The 18,150-nt window shown below is 56.9% G+C and overlaps 2 protein-coding genes across 7 annotated transcripts; one reads left to right on the forward strand and one right to left on the reverse strand.

Annotated features, from left to right (window-relative positions):
- On the reverse strand, nt 3,838–10,456 carry FBXO2 (F-box protein 2). Its single transcript, XM_021095335.1, has 6 exons — nt 10,334–10,456; nt 6,575–6,949; nt 6,010–6,139; nt 5,833–5,928; nt 4,500–4,635; nt 3,838–4,291 (listed from the first exon to the last, which is right to left on the reverse strand). The coding sequence occupies exons 1-6, from the start codon at nt 10,353–10,355 to the stop codon at nt 4,157–4,159; spliced, it is 894 nt and encodes a 297-aa protein (XP_020950994.1). The 5' UTR covers nt 10,356–10,456; the 3' UTR covers nt 3,838–4,156.
- On the forward strand, nt 10,401–17,710 carry FBXO44 (F-box protein 44). 6 transcript variants are annotated; one of them, XM_021095337.1, is made up of 6 exons: nt 10,432–10,610; nt 12,247–12,528; nt 14,255–14,381; nt 14,513–14,608; nt 14,719–14,854; nt 16,587–17,710. In XM_021095337.1, the coding sequence occupies exons 2-6, from the start codon at nt 12,264–12,266 to the stop codon at nt 16,728–16,730; spliced, it is 768 nt and encodes a 255-aa protein (XP_020950996.1). In that variant the 5' UTR covers nt 10,432–10,610; nt 12,247–12,263; the 3' UTR covers nt 16,731–17,710. The 6 variants fall into 6 exon arrangements, with proteins under 6 accessions (XP_020950997.1, XP_020950996.1, XP_020950995.1 ...); XM_021095336.1 differs by having other exon boundaries at nt 10,504–10,610; nt 14,255–14,352; XM_003481951.3 differs by lacking the exon at nt 10,432–10,610 and adding an exon at nt 10,905–11,012.

The raw sequence follows: 18,150 nt of genomic DNA on the forward strand, positions 1-18,150 counted from the left end.
ACAAGTTAGCCAATATCTCTGAGTCTTAGCTCTTCCCTCCATAAAATGGGACTAACTGAATGCACCAGAAAGGGCCACTGAGCAGATTAAACCAGGCTGTGTGCCTAGCACAGGAACTGGTACCAGTAAAGCCTCAGCAAACCTATCTCATCACCACCATCATCACCATTTGTTCCTCTTCGGAAATTCGGGTTCATCACCTAGACTGTAAGCTGCCGATGGCTAACTCCCCATCCCCAGCTCCTGCTAGAGAGGGGACAGGTTTTCCTTAAAGATCACTGATAGCATATCTGCTCCTGGTAGCCTATACACCTTGTAAGGCAGAGCACACAGTAAACTCTCAGGATTGCCTGCCCACATCCCCAGTCTCATGTCAAACCACCTTCCCACTTGCTCACCAAGCTCCAGCCACGCTGGCTGCCTTTCTGATCAAAAAGTAAATTCATTCCCGTCTCAGAACCTTTGCACTTACTGCTCCTGCAATGTTCTTCTCCCAGATGTCAGCATGGCTGGCTTCTTCTCATTATTCAAATGTCACTTCCTGAGACAGATCCTCCCTGATCACCTTGACCTCCTGGCCTCACTCTCTACTTTGCTTACTATGCTATTGGGGTCAAGTGACTAAGCGGCTGAGTAGAATTCCGGTCCCACCACTTACTAGCTGTGTGGCCTCAGGCAAGTTGCTTAACCTCTCTGTGCTTCAGCTCTCTCATCTGGCAAAGTGGAAACAATAATGGTTCCCACTTGATAAGGTTATTATGATGAATCACTATATATAAAGCTCTTGAAATAGTACCTGGCATATATACTAGGTGCTCTATCATGTCAGGAATTATTAATTTAGCTGCTTGTGTTATGTTTCTCCATCTAGGCTGTATATTCCAGGAGGACAGAGTCCTTACCTGTTTTATCCCTGCCTGGGAGAGAGAAGGCACTCAAATGTATGGATTGCTTAGAAAAGCTCTTGGAGTTCCTGTTGTGGTTCGGTGGGTTAACAACCCGACAAATATGCACGAGGATGCAGGTTCGATCCCTGGCCCAATCAGTGGATTAAGGATCCAGTGTTGCCCTAAGCCGCAGTGTAGGTCACAGACATGGCTCAGATCCGTCGTTGCCGTGGCTGTGGTGTAGGCCGGCAGCTGCAGCTCTGATTTAACCCCTCGTCTGGGAAATTCTATGTGCAGCAGGTGTGGCCGAAAAAAAGGAAAAAGATAAAAAATAAAAAGCCTCGTGGGGTTCCTGTCGTGGCTCGGCGATATCGAAACCAACTAGTATCTATGAGGACACGGGTTCGATCCCTGGCCTCACTCAGTGGGTTAAGGATCCAGTGTTGCCATGAGCTGCGGGTGTAAGTCGCAGATGTGGCTTGGATCCTATGTTGCTGTGGCTGTGGCTTAGGCCTGCACCTACAGCTCCGATTCAACCCCTAGCCTGGGACTTCCATATGCCGAAGGTGAGGCCCTAAAAAGACCCACCCCCCCAAAAAAAAGCCTCTTAAGGGACACGCAGGCCTCTCTCTACCGCGTCTGGTGCCTTTGAGCGCGGTGCAACCTGTCCACCTTCTCTGGCTTCCACACTCCTCAAGGGCTCTGAGGCGCCCCCTGCTGGGCACCGTCTAGGTTTCACCCTGAAGGAAGCCGATACCCGCCTCCTCTGGCTGTAAATTTTCCCAGACCGCCTGGCTCCGCCCTCTGGAGTAGGGACGGTAGAGCTGAGGGGTTCCGCGCATGCTCTTCGGAGCCAAAGGCCCCTGGATCTGAACTTGTGCTTCTCCAGTTACTCTGTGCCCCATGCCAGGAAAGTCTCTTATCCTCGGTCTCATGTGTAGAAGGTGGTAATGAGGCCCCTGCCCCCGCTTCCCCCGCATCCAAGTGGGGTGACATGACAGGACATGCCCTGTCCGCAGTGAGCCTTGCAGCCACCCCCACCCCCCAGGTCAGAACTTGGATGACCCCTGAGACGCTGTCTGTCTTCCCCAGCGAAACACCACCAGTGTATCCGGCTGTCCCTCCAGTGACAGACCCGCAGAGAGAGTCTGGACCACCCCGTTATCCGAGCCCCTCAGATCTCCTCTGTGCGCCCCATGCCCTGGTGAGAGAATCTGGCTTCTCAGCTTCTGGCTCCTTCTTCTGCAAGCAGGCAGTTGGCTGGGGGTGGCCTTACTGTGCTTGCACCCACTTCCGTGGCTGCTCTGTCTCCCCCATCATGGCCCCAGGGGCTGAGGTTTCCCTGGGCTTTTTCCCACCTCACTCCCCACTTGAACTCAGCTCTCACCAGTGCCCTTGGCTTTGGCTGCTGGCCACAGACACTTCGACTCCTGTATCTCCAGCCCAGAGCCCCAGACTCCTTGTGGGCCTGGTTCCTGAATGCCCCCCCTGGGGGGGAGCTCCCCCACCTGCCCCTTTCATGGCGCCATATTCCTGCCCTGACAGACGGTCCTTCTGACACCTGGACCCGGACTCCTGGCTTCTTACACCACTGTATCTCCCTGTCCACCCTCCTCCCATGGCCCCAGGGTGGGCTCTGGTCCTCCCCCGGCTCATCCCCATCTGGCTCCCCACGTGCCCATCCTAGTCCCCCACCCCAAAGCATCCCCTTGCTTATTACTCCTCTATTTCAGCCTGGGAGCTTCCCAGGGTGACCCTCTTCCTTCCTGGCCCCTCATCAAACTGGGCCCTCAGGCCAAGGCCTCACTTCCCCATCTGATTGGCAACTCAGGTGGGAGCAGAGGATGCCTTTCTCACTGGACTGAGAAGTCCCCTGGAAAGGACCCAAGATGCTCATGGGACAAGGAGCTGGGCCTCCACCTTCAGATTGGTCTTCCCAGGCCAGCTGAGCATGGTCCCAGAGCAGGGCCTCCGCCTCCACCATTAGACTGGAGGCCTTCTTGACACCAGATAGATCCCTTCCTTGATGTGGCCAGGCCAGTGACTCTTCCTGGAACAAGGAGTGTCTTACTCGCCCCTGCGACTTTAGGACCCTGCACTGGGTCTGGCCCGAGGCTGGGGCTTCAGGAATCATGGGTGGGTTGAATGAACCAATGAACAAATGCAGGTGGGCCCCATCTTAAATGGCAAGCCCACCTGACAATTGTCACCATCAGGGTTCAGAATCAAAGGAAAGCTGGAGGGGCTTGAGAGACCAGATGCCCCTCCCTCTTGGAGAGAACAGGTGTTTTAAGGCCCTAGACCACTCCCAAGACAAGCAGCTGAGAGGCCTAGGGAGGGGCTGGGTTTGAGAGCTGCTGGGAGGCCACAAAGTGAGTGCCTGGCCCAGAGCCTGGCACCACACCCTTCCCTCCTCAGCTTGTCCTCTTGAACCAGTGTAGGGGCAGCCTCTGCGCAGGGCTTAGAAAACGACTGATGAGACCAGATGCTAATGGAGGAGAGCATGAAGGGGACATGAACTGAAGAGGGACACTAAGCTGCCTCTTCCTGAGCCCCCCACACTGCCACCCCCTCATTCCCCACCCTGCCACCCCCTCATTCCCCACCCGGAGCCACTGGCATCCATTCCTGGGCCCAGGGAATCTGTCCCCTAGAGGGCATGCTGCCACACCTACTATCCTGCCTTCAGAAGGGAATGAAGGGGATCAAGAGAGGCCAGGAGGGCAGCCCGCGCACACACAGCCTGTTGTGGCTCCTGGGCAGCTTGGGTATCATTCAGGCGCCAGGACCAGCTCCCTGCTCCTTAGCCTCACAATCCCAGCCTTTGTCCGGCCAGGCCTGCTGGCTCCACACCCTCCCAAGGGCCCCTGGAAACCAGAGCAGCTGGAGCCCCACCAAGTATTTTTCCAGGGGCCCTCGGAAGACAGAGACGAATGCAAAGGGAGGGGTGTTCATTCATCCGTTTCTTCAATCATTCCTTCCTTGGACAGACATTTATTGAGCTCCCGTTTAGTGGCAGGCACTGTGCTAGGTGCTGGCGATTCAGCAGTGGGCCCAGCCCAGGCCCTGGCCCTCACTCATCTTACTTTCTAGATGCAAACAGATACCATCAGAACCCCTCTTTCGCGGTGTAGGGGCTGGGCTCGAGTACCGGACAGGAAAGGAGTGCTTGGGGCTGGGGCAGGTGAGAATACTACCAACTAAGGCCTATCTCCCCCGGGGGCCTCCGCCCCTCCAAGTCAGCTGGGGGAGGCTGGAGGATGGGTCATTCAGGGCTCTACCCACACGCTGCTGTTGGTCACTCGGGCCCCGAACCAGCCCTTCCAGTAGACGCGGTCCTGTCCCCCATGCTCGAAGCGAACGAAGCGGACGCCAGGCCCGTAGTCGGTGAAGGTGTGGGAGATCTAGGGGTGGGGAGAGGCGGGGAGGGGGAGGGAGGGTCAGGCTCGGAGCCCTGAGGCCTCTTCCAGCCACCCCAGCCCGGCGCTCCGACCCTGGATGTCTCAGCGCCGCGTCCCTCCTCTGAGCCTCTCAGCCAATCCAGCCAGGATGCGGGCGGGGTTTCTAATAGCCCCGCCCCCTCGCGCCCAGCGACCCCGCCTCCAAGCTCACCTCAATCCACCCGTCGTCGTTGTCCTGCGGCACTACCACCTGCCCGCTGTTGAACTCGGCCAGTACGTCCTCGTGCTCCGACAGCAGCTTCACCGTGAGCTCGTACAGGCAGCCGGCGTCTCTGCGGCCAGAGTACCTACTCCGAGGGAGGGAGCAATGGTCCAGAGCAGGCCTCAGCCCTGCTGAGCGGATACTCCGAGCCCGGCCCGCTGGAGAAGTTAACGCTGCAGGCCAGTACTACCAGTGTCCCCATTTTACAGATAAGAAAACCGAGGCCAGAGGGAGAAAGTGACCCGCCCAATGGCCAAACCCAAGGACTAAACCCCACTTGGGCCAAACCCAACCTCGGGACCAAAGCTAACCCACAGAGACACTCTTTGGAGCTCAGACATTGAAACATACACACACACACAAATAAAACTTGCCAACATTTAACACTCAGGAGGAGGAGTTCCTGTCATGGCACAGCAGAAATGAATCTGACTAGCATCCATGAGGATGCAGGTTCCATCCCTGGTCTCACTCAGTGGGTTAAGGATCCGGCGTTGCCCTGAGCTGTGGTGTAGGTCAAATAGGCGGCTGGGATCTGGCGTTGCTATGGCTGTGGTGTAGGCCAGCAGCTGTAGCTCCGATTGCACCCCTAGCCTGGGAACCTCCATGTGCCACAAGTGCGGCCTTAAGAAAGAAAAACAACAACAACCACCACCTCAGGAGGAAACAGTGTCTTTCAGAGAGCAGAAGCTTTTAATTTGATGAAGGCTAATTTACCAGTTTTATCTTTTATGGATTGTACTTTGGGTATCTTACCTAAAAAAATCTTCTCCTAACTCAAAAGTCCAAATTATTTATTTATGTGTTTTGTCCTTTTAGGGCTGCATCCAGGGCATATGGAGGTTCCCAGGCTAGGGGTCGAATCAGAGCTGTTGCTGTCGGCCTAGCCAGAGCCGCAGCAACGCCAGATCTGAGCCGCGTCTGTGACCTACACCGCAGCTCACAGTAATGCCAGATCCTTAACCCACTGAGCAAGGCCAGGGATGGAACCTGCAACCTCATGGTTCCTAGTCGGATTCGTTTCCGCTGCTGCGCCCCAACAGGAACTCCGCCAAATTATCTTCTCCTGAAAGCTTTATGGTTTTACTTCTTACATTTATGTCTATAACCCATTTTATAATAAAGTTTTGACTTTGGGGAAAAAAAATTAAACTCAGGAGGGGAGGTGGCTTTCCACCTTCTGAAAACCCGAGCCCCGGGTTTCAAGGCAATGGTCCCTGAGGCAGGGCAGCCGTCTCCTGTTTGCCCCCAGCCCCGTTCTCCTTCCCCCAAGGCCACTCACCAGTCCTTCACCACGATGGCCGGCTGAGTGGTGTCCAGCAGCTCCTCCCAGTAGCCCTCAGCCTGCAGGTCAACGACCTGCGCTTTGCGACACCACCTGGGGAACGGGGGGGGGGGGCGGTTAGGAAGGAGTGGAGGCCCCCTCGCCCCCCTTGAGCTCCATCCCCCGTGTCCTTACTCAAAGGAGGAGGCAAAGTACTTCTTGACGCTCTCATCATGGATGAATTCCAGACCAGAGTCTCCAGGCAGCTCCTCCACCCTCCAGCCGTCGCCACCGTGCTCCACATCGCTCCAGCCCTCCAAGTCCTCTGTGGGGACACGACAACCACACGCGCGTCACCCAGTCCCCGCAAGGGCGTGGCGGGGCCGACCCGTGCCCCTATCTTGGAAGGAGGGGAGAACAGGGCGAACGTGGTACTTGAACAGGGTTGCGGTGGGCAAATGATGGTGGGGACAAATGGTGAGCACTTCCGGTTTGTCTCCGGATCCTCTTTCCCCCTTGGGAGGGTCCCCCATGGGGCCTGTCTTGCCCCAGCTCCTAGGGATGGAACGACCTGGGAGAGTGGCACTTCCCACCCCCACCCCAGGAGCAGGACAGGAAGATAATACTACGGTATGATGGGGGTTACTCTGTGCTGAGCACCGCGCCAGGCGCTTTATCAAGGCTGTCCTTGTTACGGCCCATTGTGCAGAAGGGGAAGTTGAGCCCCCCCAGGCCGGGGTAACAGTGCGTGACGGCTCACCTTCCCCGCATGGGTTGCGCAGCAGGTTGCGCCTCCTCTTGCTCAGGAAGTAGAACTGCTGCCAGTGGTCGCGCTCGTCCTCGGTGCCGCCCTCGGGCACCAGCCCCTCCTGCTGGCACTTGAGCAGCCACAGGGGGGCGCCGTCCACCAGCTCCTTCCAGCGCAGGCACACCAGGCGGCAGGCCTGCACCAGCTGGGCCGCCGGCAGCTCGGCCAGCACGCGCAGCAGCAGCGGCTCGGGCAGCTCATCCAGGTACGCCGCCTCCTCCTCCTCCCCCTCGTCCCCGGGCCGCTCCTCCTCGGCTCCCGCCTCCTCCGTGCACGCCTCCTCCTGCTGCTCCTCCGGGCTTGCCTCCTCTGGCTGGCCCACGCTCTCTAAGGGCGGGCAGAATGGGGCGGGGGCGGCTGTCCAGACCGTCCCACGCCGCGCCCCACAACCGCGGTGCGTCTGGCATCCGCCCCCCACCCACGCTTGCGCAACCCGCAGCTGGGGGCCGGCGATTCCGTGACCAGAAACCGGGGCCATAGCGCAGCCCCGCATCTGAAGAGTGGCCTCAGAGGCCCCAGTGTCCCCTGCAGGGCGGGTAAACCCCATACGTGAGCCCATAGCAGTAACTGATGACATTATTAACACATGAAGTCCCTTAGCCCTCTCAACCATCCTCTTAAGATCCCTGCTCCCTCACCTCCTCAGGGGAGCCCTCCTGGACTTCCCCATTTACATCCCCTCAACTCACAGGGGGTGGTTTATAAACACCTCTTTCCCCCACGAAGGAACTGCAGGAACCAGGTCTGGGAAACTCACCACTTCACTCCCACAGTGCCTGGCACCTGGCACCCTGCCTGGCACACTATCACCAGCTACTGTATATTGGACACTTAGCAAGAGTTAGGCACTGTTCTAAGCATTGTAATGTTATTTACTCTTTAAAGAGATGTGAGGATGCATCTCTTCGAGGATATCCCTCTTACTGTCCCTATTTCATTGATGAGGAAACTGAGGCACAGAGAAATAAAACGACCCAAACGAATGGTTGGAACCTGGATCTGAACCCAGGCAGCCTGGCTCCAGAGCCACTTTTTAACCACCACACCCTAGAGAAAAACAGCTCGTGGAGTTCCCGTGGTGGCACTGTGGAAACAAGTCTGACTAGGAACCATGAGGTTGTAGCTTCAATCCCTGGTCTTGCTCAATGGGTTAAGGATCTGGCATTGCACTGAGCTGTGGTGTAGGTCACAGACGTAGCTCAGATCCTGCATGGCTGTGGCTGTGGCGTAGGCTGGTAGCTGTAGCTCTGATTCTACCCCTAGCCTGGGAACCAACATATGCCGCAGGTGCAGCCCTAAAAAAAGAAAAGATAAAAGACAAAAAAGGAAACAAAAACAGCTCGTTGGCTTAGGATTTTGATTTTGCAGATGAAAATGCTCTGGCTCAGAGATGTGGAGTGACTTGCCAAACATCACACTGCTAGGATTTGGGCAGGGGACACGGGGATCTGAGGCCTGAAGGGAAGGAGCACGGGGGCTTGGGGACAGGGGAGGGAGGTCATAAGAAGAGAACATGGGGGAGTTCCCGTTGTGGCGCAACAGAATTGAATCCGACTAGGAACCATGAGGTGGCGGGTTTGATCCCTGGCCTCGCTCAGTGGGTTAAGGATCCGGCGTTTCCGTGAGCTGTGGTGTAGGTCACAGACGCAGCTTGGATCCTGTGTGACTGGGGCTGGGGCGTAGGCTGGCAGCTGAGCTGCATCTGGACCCATAGCCTGGGAATCTCCATATGCCACATCCAACAGGGAGTTGAAATAAGTGCTCGTGAAGGAAGGTTTCTTCCCTCCCTTTTCCTATCCCTGGTCCTCAGCTTCCTTATCTATAAAATGGGCCTAATCCCTGTACAGACCATTCAGTGCTGATATTCAGCTCCCGAGAGGGGCAAGGACATTCCAGTTTATAAGGAGAAGGACAGATGTCAGGAGCTGTGAGCTGGACTGTCTCCTGGATCCTTGCTGGCCTCAGCTGGGCCACTGAAGCCTTGAGTAAGCAGATACCAAGTGCCCAGAGTCCCTGGAGGAGGGGGAGACAGTGGGGAGGAGACGGGGCCATTCTGGGTGAGAGGGAAGCCACTACTCTCAGACCTAGGATGAGGGGTTCCTAAGGGCTGGGCCCTGGGAAGCCGAGGTGCTGGTGGAAACAGACCAGGCATGGGGGCAGGAGCAGGTAAGGCCTAGACTCAAGTCTGAGTGTGGACAGGGCCCGGCCAGCCTACCCTTCATGTCCTCACGTGCAGCTTTTCTCCTCCTCCCCACGCGGCCAGGGCCCTGAGAGCCGGATCAGGGTTTACCCCTTTGGAGCCCAGAGCACATAGTGAGTCCTCAGTAAGTCTTATTTAGTGACTCATTATTCAACACAGTTCCTTTCATTATTTGCATTTTGGTTTTTCTTTTTGGCCACATCTTTAAGATGTGGGTCTTTATCCTTCCCTGTGCAAGGAAGAAACTGAGGCCCAGAGAGGCTTACTGGCTGCTCCCAAGTCGCAGGGCAGAGCAGTGGAAAGGCAGAGAGGAAAATGCCTGCCCTGGAGCCACGTCACCTGCCCATCCTGCCGCCCACAGCTCTCTGGGGAGTTGGGCTCAGTGTCCTCACCTCTCCACCCCTCCCCCTGCCCTGCCCTGCCCTGCCCTGCCCTGTCCTGCCCTGGTGGACACCTGATGCTCCCCCGAAAGGTGCACCTCGCCCGGTCCCCTCTCCTGGCCCCAGGCCTGGCATTCAAGGCCCCAGATCTAATTACAGGGCCCCCCACCCCCTCTCAAGCTCACACAACTCCCTACATTGTTGCCTTCGGGAAGTTATCTGGCCCCTGGAAGCTGCCTCCAAGGCTGATTCACTTGGCCCTGGGAAAAAGCAGGAACCCATTCTGGGGCCCTATAAAGGGTGTGGCAAAGGGGCCACAGATTGGGAGCAGGGGCCGAAGGAGCTAGGATTTTCAGGGATGGGGGGCGGGGCGGAGGGCTCGGGTACCTGCGTGAGCATCAGTTTGTTACCTCTGCCTCCCCAAGCAATGGCCACTCTCAGGTAGGCCTGGTGAGCAGGGAGTGTGGGGATGCTCGAGCAGCTCTCTTTCCCACCCTGACTCAGCAGACAACCCCTACAGGCCCAGCAGGGAGGCAGGGGGCCTTTGGTACCAGAGGAGATGACTGGGCAGTCTCAAAAACCGGAGCATTGACTACAGGCGACGCCCCCAGCCCTCCCGGGTCCCCACTGGGCACGCAGTCACCCAAATAAAGGACAGCCCCTCCAGATAACGGATCCCAGGAGGAAGGCTAGGATGGGATGGGGAGAGGCTAGTAACCCCAAGAAATCCACTGGGATTTAGGCAACTCAGGGGCCAGAGTTGGCAAACGGAAGAAGCTGATGGAAGAAAGAGGCTTGTGGCTTATTGCATGCCAGATGGGTTCCAGACCCCGCGGGACAAACCCTCGGGAAGCTGCGAGGAGGCAGGAACGTGGCATTATTCGTATGCTATTTCCTGGGTCTCCCTCCTTGCCTGCCATCTCTTGGGGCCTCCCGCAGACAGAGGGCTGTGCTCTTTTGAGACTGTCTCAAGGGCTTTGCTTGGGTGAAAGTGTGCCGCGCTGGGTCGGGGCGGGAGGTGGTGAGGGGGCCAGGGGTCTTGGTCTCTGATGTCCCCTCTCTGCAGTACTCGCCCGCCTGCCCCGGTCTCCCCTCCTGGGTTAAGCGAGTGGATCCGGCCGCAGCGGCTACCTGGGTCACCGTCTCCGTCCATCGCTGCGGAGGGCGGTCGCGAGAGGAGGAGGAGCCGGAGCACTGCGGGGCTGTCCGAGTCCCGCGGCGGCGGCGGCGGCGGCGGCGAGTCCAGGCGCTGCCCGCGTCTGGGTCGGGTCCCCGCCGGCCGCGCCTCTTAAAGGCCCCCCCGCCCCCCGCCTTTGGCCCTGCGCCCGGACGCCCAGCAGTCCCGAGCGATCAGCCGGAGGCCTGAAGCTCTCGGTTCCTTGGAGGACCGACAAGGAGGCCAGGAAAGGTCAGGGGTCGGGTTTGGTTTTTGTGTTTTAATGGGGGTGGGGGGAGTCCGGTTCGGAACGGCTCCCAGCGCCGCCCTGGGCTGGCTGCTGGGAGGCGGCGGCGAGGGAACAGGGAGAGTCTGGGTCAGGCGGAGGGTGCGGGGCGCGCCGCCCAGGCGGAGGGAGCGAAGCCGAGGCTCCTCCTGGCACCGCCCCCACCTCGAGGTAATTTTCCTACCTCTGCGGGGGGCGCGTCCCAGGACTCTCGCTCCCCGCGCCGCTGGGACCCGGTCGGGCGGCGGAGGCGGGGCCGGGGCGGGGCCTGGAGGGCCGGGGCGGGGCCGCACCCACGGGCGACCGCAGGCCGAGCCCGGCTCAGCCCCGGCCACCGAGCGGGATCGCACAGCGGCGGCCGAGTGCAGGTGACCTGCGGGAGTGGGCGCGGGGCGCGGGCGCGGGGTGCGTGCGGGGGCCGGGCGGGCGGGCGGGCGGGCGGGCTCGGCGTTTCCCGGCCCCGCCGCAGTGCGCAGAGGGAGGCCTGGCGCCGACAAGGCCCAGGCCGCGGGGTTGCTCGGCGCGGCCTCGAGCGGCGGCGCGGGCGCGAACCCCAGCTGGGGTCTCCATCGATGCGCAGGGGTCCGAGCCTCGACTTTGGGGGACATTTGAAAGCCACAAGGCGGGATGGGAAATCCAAGGCGCGCGCGGTGGGGGGGCACCTGGGGCTGGAGCCCAGCCACAGCGGTGGGAGTAAGGGTATAGGAAAGGCCGTTCCCCATCACTCACGCCTCCTCCAGTCCCAGCCAGTTAGATCATTTCCTCCGCAGAAGGTGGTTTGAGCGCTTTGGTCCTACGTCAGAGACAATGGTCATTATCCTCCCCCCACACGTTCTCTCCCTCGTCCGTTTTGAGAATGGGAGAGAGAATGCAGAAGGCACCAGAGAGGCTGCAGGGCTGCGGATTATTCCCACTCTAAAGACGGTCAGGCCTATTGAAAAAGGCTGGCTCTAGGAGTTCCCGTCGTGGCGCAGCGAGAACCAATCTACTAGGAACTATGAGGTTGCGGGTTCGATCCCTGGCCTCGCTCAGTGGGTTAAGGATCTGACGTTGCCGTAAGCTGTGGTGTTAGGCCAGAGAGGAGGCTCGAATCAGGCGTTGCTGTAGCTCGGCCTAGGCTGGCAGCAACAGCTCCGATTCGATCCCTCGCCTGGGAACCTCTCTATGCCGCAGGTGCAGCCCTGAAAGGACCAAAAAAAAAAAAAAAAAAAAAAAAAAGACTGGCTCTAATGGCTCTAGACCCAGAGAAGGCTCTGGCTCCTTTCCCCTCTGCTCCTGTCTGTGTACCTCTGGGCAGATGCTGCCACCTTTTCTGCCTCCTTAGCTCCCCTCAGAGACTATTGTGAGATGCTTGTAAAAAAATTAGAGCTCACCTTTTACTGCGCTTCCGCTGTGTCTCAGGCTCCTCGAACCCTCCTCAGGAGGTAAGTACCCTTCCTGACCCCATTTTACAGAGGAGGAAATTGAGGCTCAGAGAGGCTGACTTTCCTGGGATAGTCAAAGGCAGAGCTGGGAGGGGAACCTCCACCACCGCTGCGTGCTGTGAATACCTGGTCCTGGGAAGAGGGCCAGGTCTGTAGTGCAGCTTTTCAACAACCACAGGAGCGTGTCCAGAAGCCATGGCCGTGGGCAACATCAACGAGCTGCCGGAAAACATCCTGCTGGAGTTGTTCACGCACGTGCCCGCCCGCCAGCTGCTGCTGCGCTGCCGCCTGGTCTGCAGCCTCTGGCGTGACCTCATCGACCTCGTGACCCTCTGGAAGCGCAAATGCCTGCGCGAGGGCTTTATCACTGAGGACTGGGACCAGCCCGTGGCCGACTGGAAGATCTTCTATTTCCTTCGCAGCCTCCGCAGGAACCTCCTGCACAACCCATGTGCCGAAGGTGGGGTGCAGACTGGGTCTGACGTCCCCCCAACACACACACACTGTCATGAGACCATCTAACATTTATTAAGCACTTACTAGGAGCCAGCCAGGCATTTGGAGGGTTTTAACTTCTTTCATTCCCTCACAATAATCCTAAGAGGTAGGTACTGTTGCACACCCATTTTTCAGATGGACAAACTGAGGCCAAGAGTGGCATTTCTTTTTCCACTCTTAAGATTATTCCCCCAGTGGCCTTTCCTAGGAGAGGGAATGTTGGCTAATTGGAACTAATTGTGCCCAAGACACAAGATTTTCTTAGCCTAGTTCCCAGACTCCAGGACTAGGCCTATAGGATTGTCCCAAGGGCAAAAGGGGGCTTTGCTTATGAAAGAATGAGAGATCCAGTCTTCTTTCTAGTACATTACAACAGGTGAAACAAGACTCCGCATCATCCAGATTCCCTGCCCCCTCTCCCCTTTTTTGGCTTTGTGGGGCCATACCCATGGCATATGGAAGTTTCCAGGCTAGGGACTGAATCAGAGCTACAGCTGCCAGCCTACACCACAACCACAGCAACAAAATATCAGAGCTTCATCTACAACCTACACCACAGCTCACAGCAACGCTGGATCCTTAACCCGCAGAGTGAGGCCAGGGATCAAACCTGTGTCCTCATGGATGCTAGTTGGGTTCATTACTGCTGAGCCACAGTGGGAACTCCTAAGATCCCCCTTTTCCCTTGCTATGGGTAACTCATTAGCTAGACAGTGGGATGGGATGAGAACCTCCTCCATTATGTGGCCAAATTCTGCAAAATGAGAATAAAACAACCCCAAGCTGTCCAGAGCTTTAGGATACCTACCGCATTTGACTCCCCAACAGTTCTTGACCACCAGTTGGCACACTACTGTCCATAAGCCACATCTGGCCCAGGAGCTAAAAATAGTTTGTATGGTTTTAAGAGGTTAAATTTTTTTTTTTTAAAGGCTATAAGGGAGTTCCCTTCATGGCTCAGCAGTTAATGAACACAACTAGGATCCATGAGGCCATAGGTTCGATCCCTGGCCTCGCTCTGCTCTGTGTTTGAAGGATCTGGCATTGCCATGAGCTGTGGTGTAGGTTGCAGATTCAGCTCAAATTTGGTGTTGCTGTAGCTGTGGCTGTGGCATAGGCTGGCAGCTATAGCTCCAATTTGACCCCTAGCCTGGGAACTTCCATATGCCATGAGTGCCACCCTAAAAAGCCAAAAAAAAAAAAAAAAAAGGCTATATGTATAGTCAATATGTAACCCACAAAACCTAAAATAGTTTGACCCTTTATAGAAAAAGTTTGCCAGCCCCTGTTCTTCACCCCGGTTTATGGAGGACAAAACCAAAGCTCAGAGAGAGAAGGCAGCTTGCCTAAGGTCATGGAGCCCAGTATGGGTAGAGCTGGGACTAGACCCAGATCTGTCTGGCTGGCATCAGAATGTTCTCCATCACCGAAGTGGTCCAGCCATTCCCATTATCACATGTCTCAGAATTCCCAGTAGAAGTCAGTTTTCACGGGGCCTGGCACACAGGAAGCAAATAATACAAGGCAGGCGGTGTTGATCTGCCGTGTTCCCCAGCCCAGGGCTTGAGGGCAACTCCTGAAATCCAGGGAGAGATGCCAGGAGCAAGGAAGACATGGGAGGTGACCACTGGTGGTGGGGGGGGCGGGATGGGGAGCTTCCCTTTGATGGGAACTCTGCTTTCCACCAGAGGGATTTGAGTTCTGGAGCCTGGACGTGAATGGAGGTGATGAGTGGAAGGTGGAGGATCTCTCTAGAGACCAGAGGAAGGAATTCCCCAATGACCAGGTCAAGAAATACTTCGTGACTTCTTATTAGTAAGATCCAAGGGGTTCCGGGGTTGGGGGGAAGCCCAAGTCACTGGCACACTGGGGTCTCTCCTGCTCTGAGAGGGGCAGTCCTAGCCCCCGGTGCCCTAGTGGTGAGCCCCAGCCCCTCCCACCCCCAGCACCTGCCTCAAGTCCCAGGTGGTGGACCTCAAGGCCGAAGGGTATTGGGAGGAGCTGATGGACACCACACGGCCGGACATCGAGGTCAAGGACTGGTGAGTGCCTGGGGCGAGGGTCTGGGGGAGGGCGCCTGTCACTCAGGCGCCCCACCCCCACCCTGCCCCCCACCTCCGAGGCCCTAAATGGGCCCTCCCTCTGCCTGCAGGTTCGCAGCCAGGCCAGACTGCGGGTCCAAGTACCAGCTGTGTGTTCAGCTCCTGTCGTCAGCGCATGCGCCTCTGGGGACCTTCCAGCCAGACCCAGCAATGATCCAGCAGAAGAGCGATGCCAAGTGGAGGGAGGTGTGTGAGCTGGGGAGAGGCCAGGGGGCACCCTGCCCAAGGCTGACACTGTAGTCAGATAGGCCTGGGTTCAGATCCCAGCTCTGCTACTTCTCACCTGGGCTATGGCTGCTCTGAGCTCTAAAAGACATCGATAAAATGATGCTGGTAAAGCCATATTCAAAAAGGTTGACTATAATTCATTACCAATATCAGTTATTACTATTATCTAGGTCAGGGTTCAGCAAACTTGTTCTTAAAAGGTCAGATACTGGAGTTCCCACTGTGGCTCAGTGGGTTAAGAACTCCACGTAGTGTCCCTGAGGATTCGGGTTTGATCCCTGCCCTCACTCAGTGGGTTAAGTAGTCCCCCTTGTGGAGTGTTGGAGTCCCACTTGTGGCCCAGTGGAAATGAATCTGACTAGGAAGCATGAGGTTGCGGGTTTAATCCCTGGCCTCCCTCAGTGGGTTAAGGATCTGGCATTGCCATGACCTGTAGTGTAAGTTGCAGACACAGCTTGGATCCTGCGTGGCTGTGGCTGTGGCATAAGCCAGTAGCTGTAGCTCTGATTTGACCCCTACCTGGAAACCTCCATATGCCACGGGTGCAGCCCTAAAAAGAAAAAAAAAAAAGAATCCAGCATGTTGCAAGCTGTGGTATAGGTCACAGATGTGGCTCGGATCCAGTGTTGCTGTGTCTGTGGCGTCAGCCAGCAGCTGCAGCTCTGATTCAACCCCTAGCCTGGGAACTTCATATGCAGCAGGTACAGCTGTAAAAAGACAAAAAAGGCCAGATACAAATAGTTAAGCATTACAGGGTGTACTATCTCTTTTATTACTCACCTCTTCAACTGTGCCTTTGTGTTGAGAAAGCAGCTTTAGCAAATGGACATGGCCGTGTTCCAATAAAACTTTATTTACAAAAATAGGTAGTGAGCCCCTAGACCATGGTTTGCCAATGCCTCACCTAGACCAGGGCTCTTGAGTAGAACTTTCTGCAGTTATAGAAATAGCCTGGCTGCCCCATCCCATTTCTTAGCCAAGGGCCACATGTGACTTATTGAAAACCTAATGAGTCCATTCCTAGTGCGACTGAGAAACTGAATTTTTAATTTTATCTAACTTTATTTATTTATTTATTTATTTTGTCTTTTTGTCATTTCTTGGGCCGCTCTTACGGCATATGGAGGTTCCCAGGCTAGGGGTCGAATTGGAGCTGTAGCCACCGGCCTACACCAGAGCCACAGCGATGCAGGATCGGAGCCACATCTGCAACCTACACCACAGCTCACGGCAATGCCAGATCCTTAACCCACTAAGCAAGGCCAGGGATCGAACCCACAACCTCATGGTTCCTAGTCAGATTTGTTAACCACTGAGCCACAACAGGAACTCCTAACTTTAATTAATTTCAACTCACATAGCCACATGTGCTCAGTGACGACTGTCTTGGACATCTTTTGGCAGCTGGCAAAGTTTTCTTCAGTTCCTTTGAGCTGCATTGAGATAATCCCATGGCCTGGACCCAGCAGGATTTAACTCCATTTTACAGATGAGGAGACTGAGGCATAGACAGGAGGGGTGGTCTGCCCAGAATCAGAGTTTGGACTAGAATTCCATCTGCTGACTCTGGTTTGAGCCCTAAGACCTCAGCGCATCCTGGCCCCCTCACCCCCCCAGGCAGGGCCACGCTCAGAGTCAACTCCTCTGACCACTCTCCTCCCCCCCCACCTGCTCCCCACCCCACCCCCAGGTCTCCCACACGTTCTCCAACTATCCGCCCGGCGTCCGCTACATCTGGTTTCAGCACGGCGGCGTGGACACTCACTACTGGGCCGGCTGGTACGGCCCGAGGGTCACCAACAGCAGCATCACCATCGGGCCCCCACTGCCGTGACGCCCCCAGGCCCCCAGCCACCTAACCCCAACTGGTAAACTGCTGGTAGAGAAGGGCTGGGCTTGGGAAGGGGAGGTGGGGGCCAGGCTCCCCTAGACTTCCTAGTTCATCCTTGCCCCCCTGCCCCCAGCTGCCTCTCTGTGGCACCTCTTACTTTGGGCCACCTTTGTATGTTATTGTGGCTAGCTCTCTGCCTGGGGCTCTCAACCTGAATGATAGGGCTCCTGAGTTAGGGGGGTACAGGGCGTTCCCCCAGGCTCCTCCCCCAGATGCCTCTGACGGAGGGTCTCCAAGCTCCACTGGCAACCAGTGTCCCTTCCTGGGCCTTTTCTCACTGTCCTCTTTGAGGGCCTTTCAAGCAGGGACAGTCGAGACACCGGGTAAGCCCACGGCTCCCCTGCACGGCTGCCCTCCCAGATGCTAGGAGGTGAGCACGTAGCTCAGATGGGTCTGGGAGTGGAAGGAGGGCTCTGCCGGCCCATCCTCTGCCCCATTCTTTGCCACTCTCAAGCTCCCTGGCTCTGCCCACATGCTCAGAGAGGTAGTTTTGGCCCAGAAGTTCAGGCCTGATCCTGAGATAGGCAGGCCTCGGGTGGGGTGGGGTCCTGGCCGGGTCTGGACTGGCCTTACTGTCCATGAAGTTCCAGAAGCCACATGGGTAGGAAATGAGGGCAGGGGTCTCCAAATGACACCCCTGGGATCCTGTGCACGGTAACCCAGGGCAGGAAGGGGGCAGGATTGGACCCTGAGAGCTGGGATGTGTGAGCCCTGGATAAGTGGGGGGGAGAGGGCGCAGGTTAAGGACCATTTGTCCACCTGCATGCCTAGGCCAGGCCCCCAACCTACCCTCGGAACTGCCGTTCCCAGGACCTCCCCACCCTGTCCGACCATGTTCCTGCCTCTCCCTCCTGCTGGAAGGACAGAGTGCTCTGATCCTACCCCTGCTGCATGTGGCCAAATAAAAGGTCTTCCCAGCCCAACCTGTGCCCTGTGCTTTCTAGGGTGCGGGTGGGGGGAACCATAGACCTTGGGGGAGATCCTGCCCCTGGTCTGCAGAAGCCACAACTTGTATGGCTCTGTCCAAGGTACAGAGAGAAATGAACATCTCCGGGCCAGACCTTCACAGAAGGAGGGACAAAACAGACCCCTGGATGAGCTGCAGACACCTTGCCCTGGCAGTCCTCCAGTATACTGCCAGCTTCCTCTGGAGGCCTGGCCACGCTGAGGGGGGAGTGCTGGGGCGGGGGGGAATATCTCCAGCAGCTCTTGCATGGCCCTCATGCTGGGTCAGCGGTATCCCAGGCACTGCTTACTGGTGTGTTCCTCACTGCCCAGAGCGTTCCGACATTAGATGCAGTCAAAGAATTTAGAACGGTGCCTGGCACACAGTAGGTGCTCAATAAGTACTGTTAATGTGCAC

This window comes from Sus scrofa, chromosome 6 (assembly GCF_000003025.6).
Source record: "Sus scrofa isolate TJ Tabasco breed Duroc chromosome 6, Sscrofa11.1, whole genome shotgun sequence".
Classification (NCBI taxonomy): Eukaryota; Metazoa; Chordata; class Mammalia; order Artiodactyla; family Suidae; genus Sus; species Sus scrofa.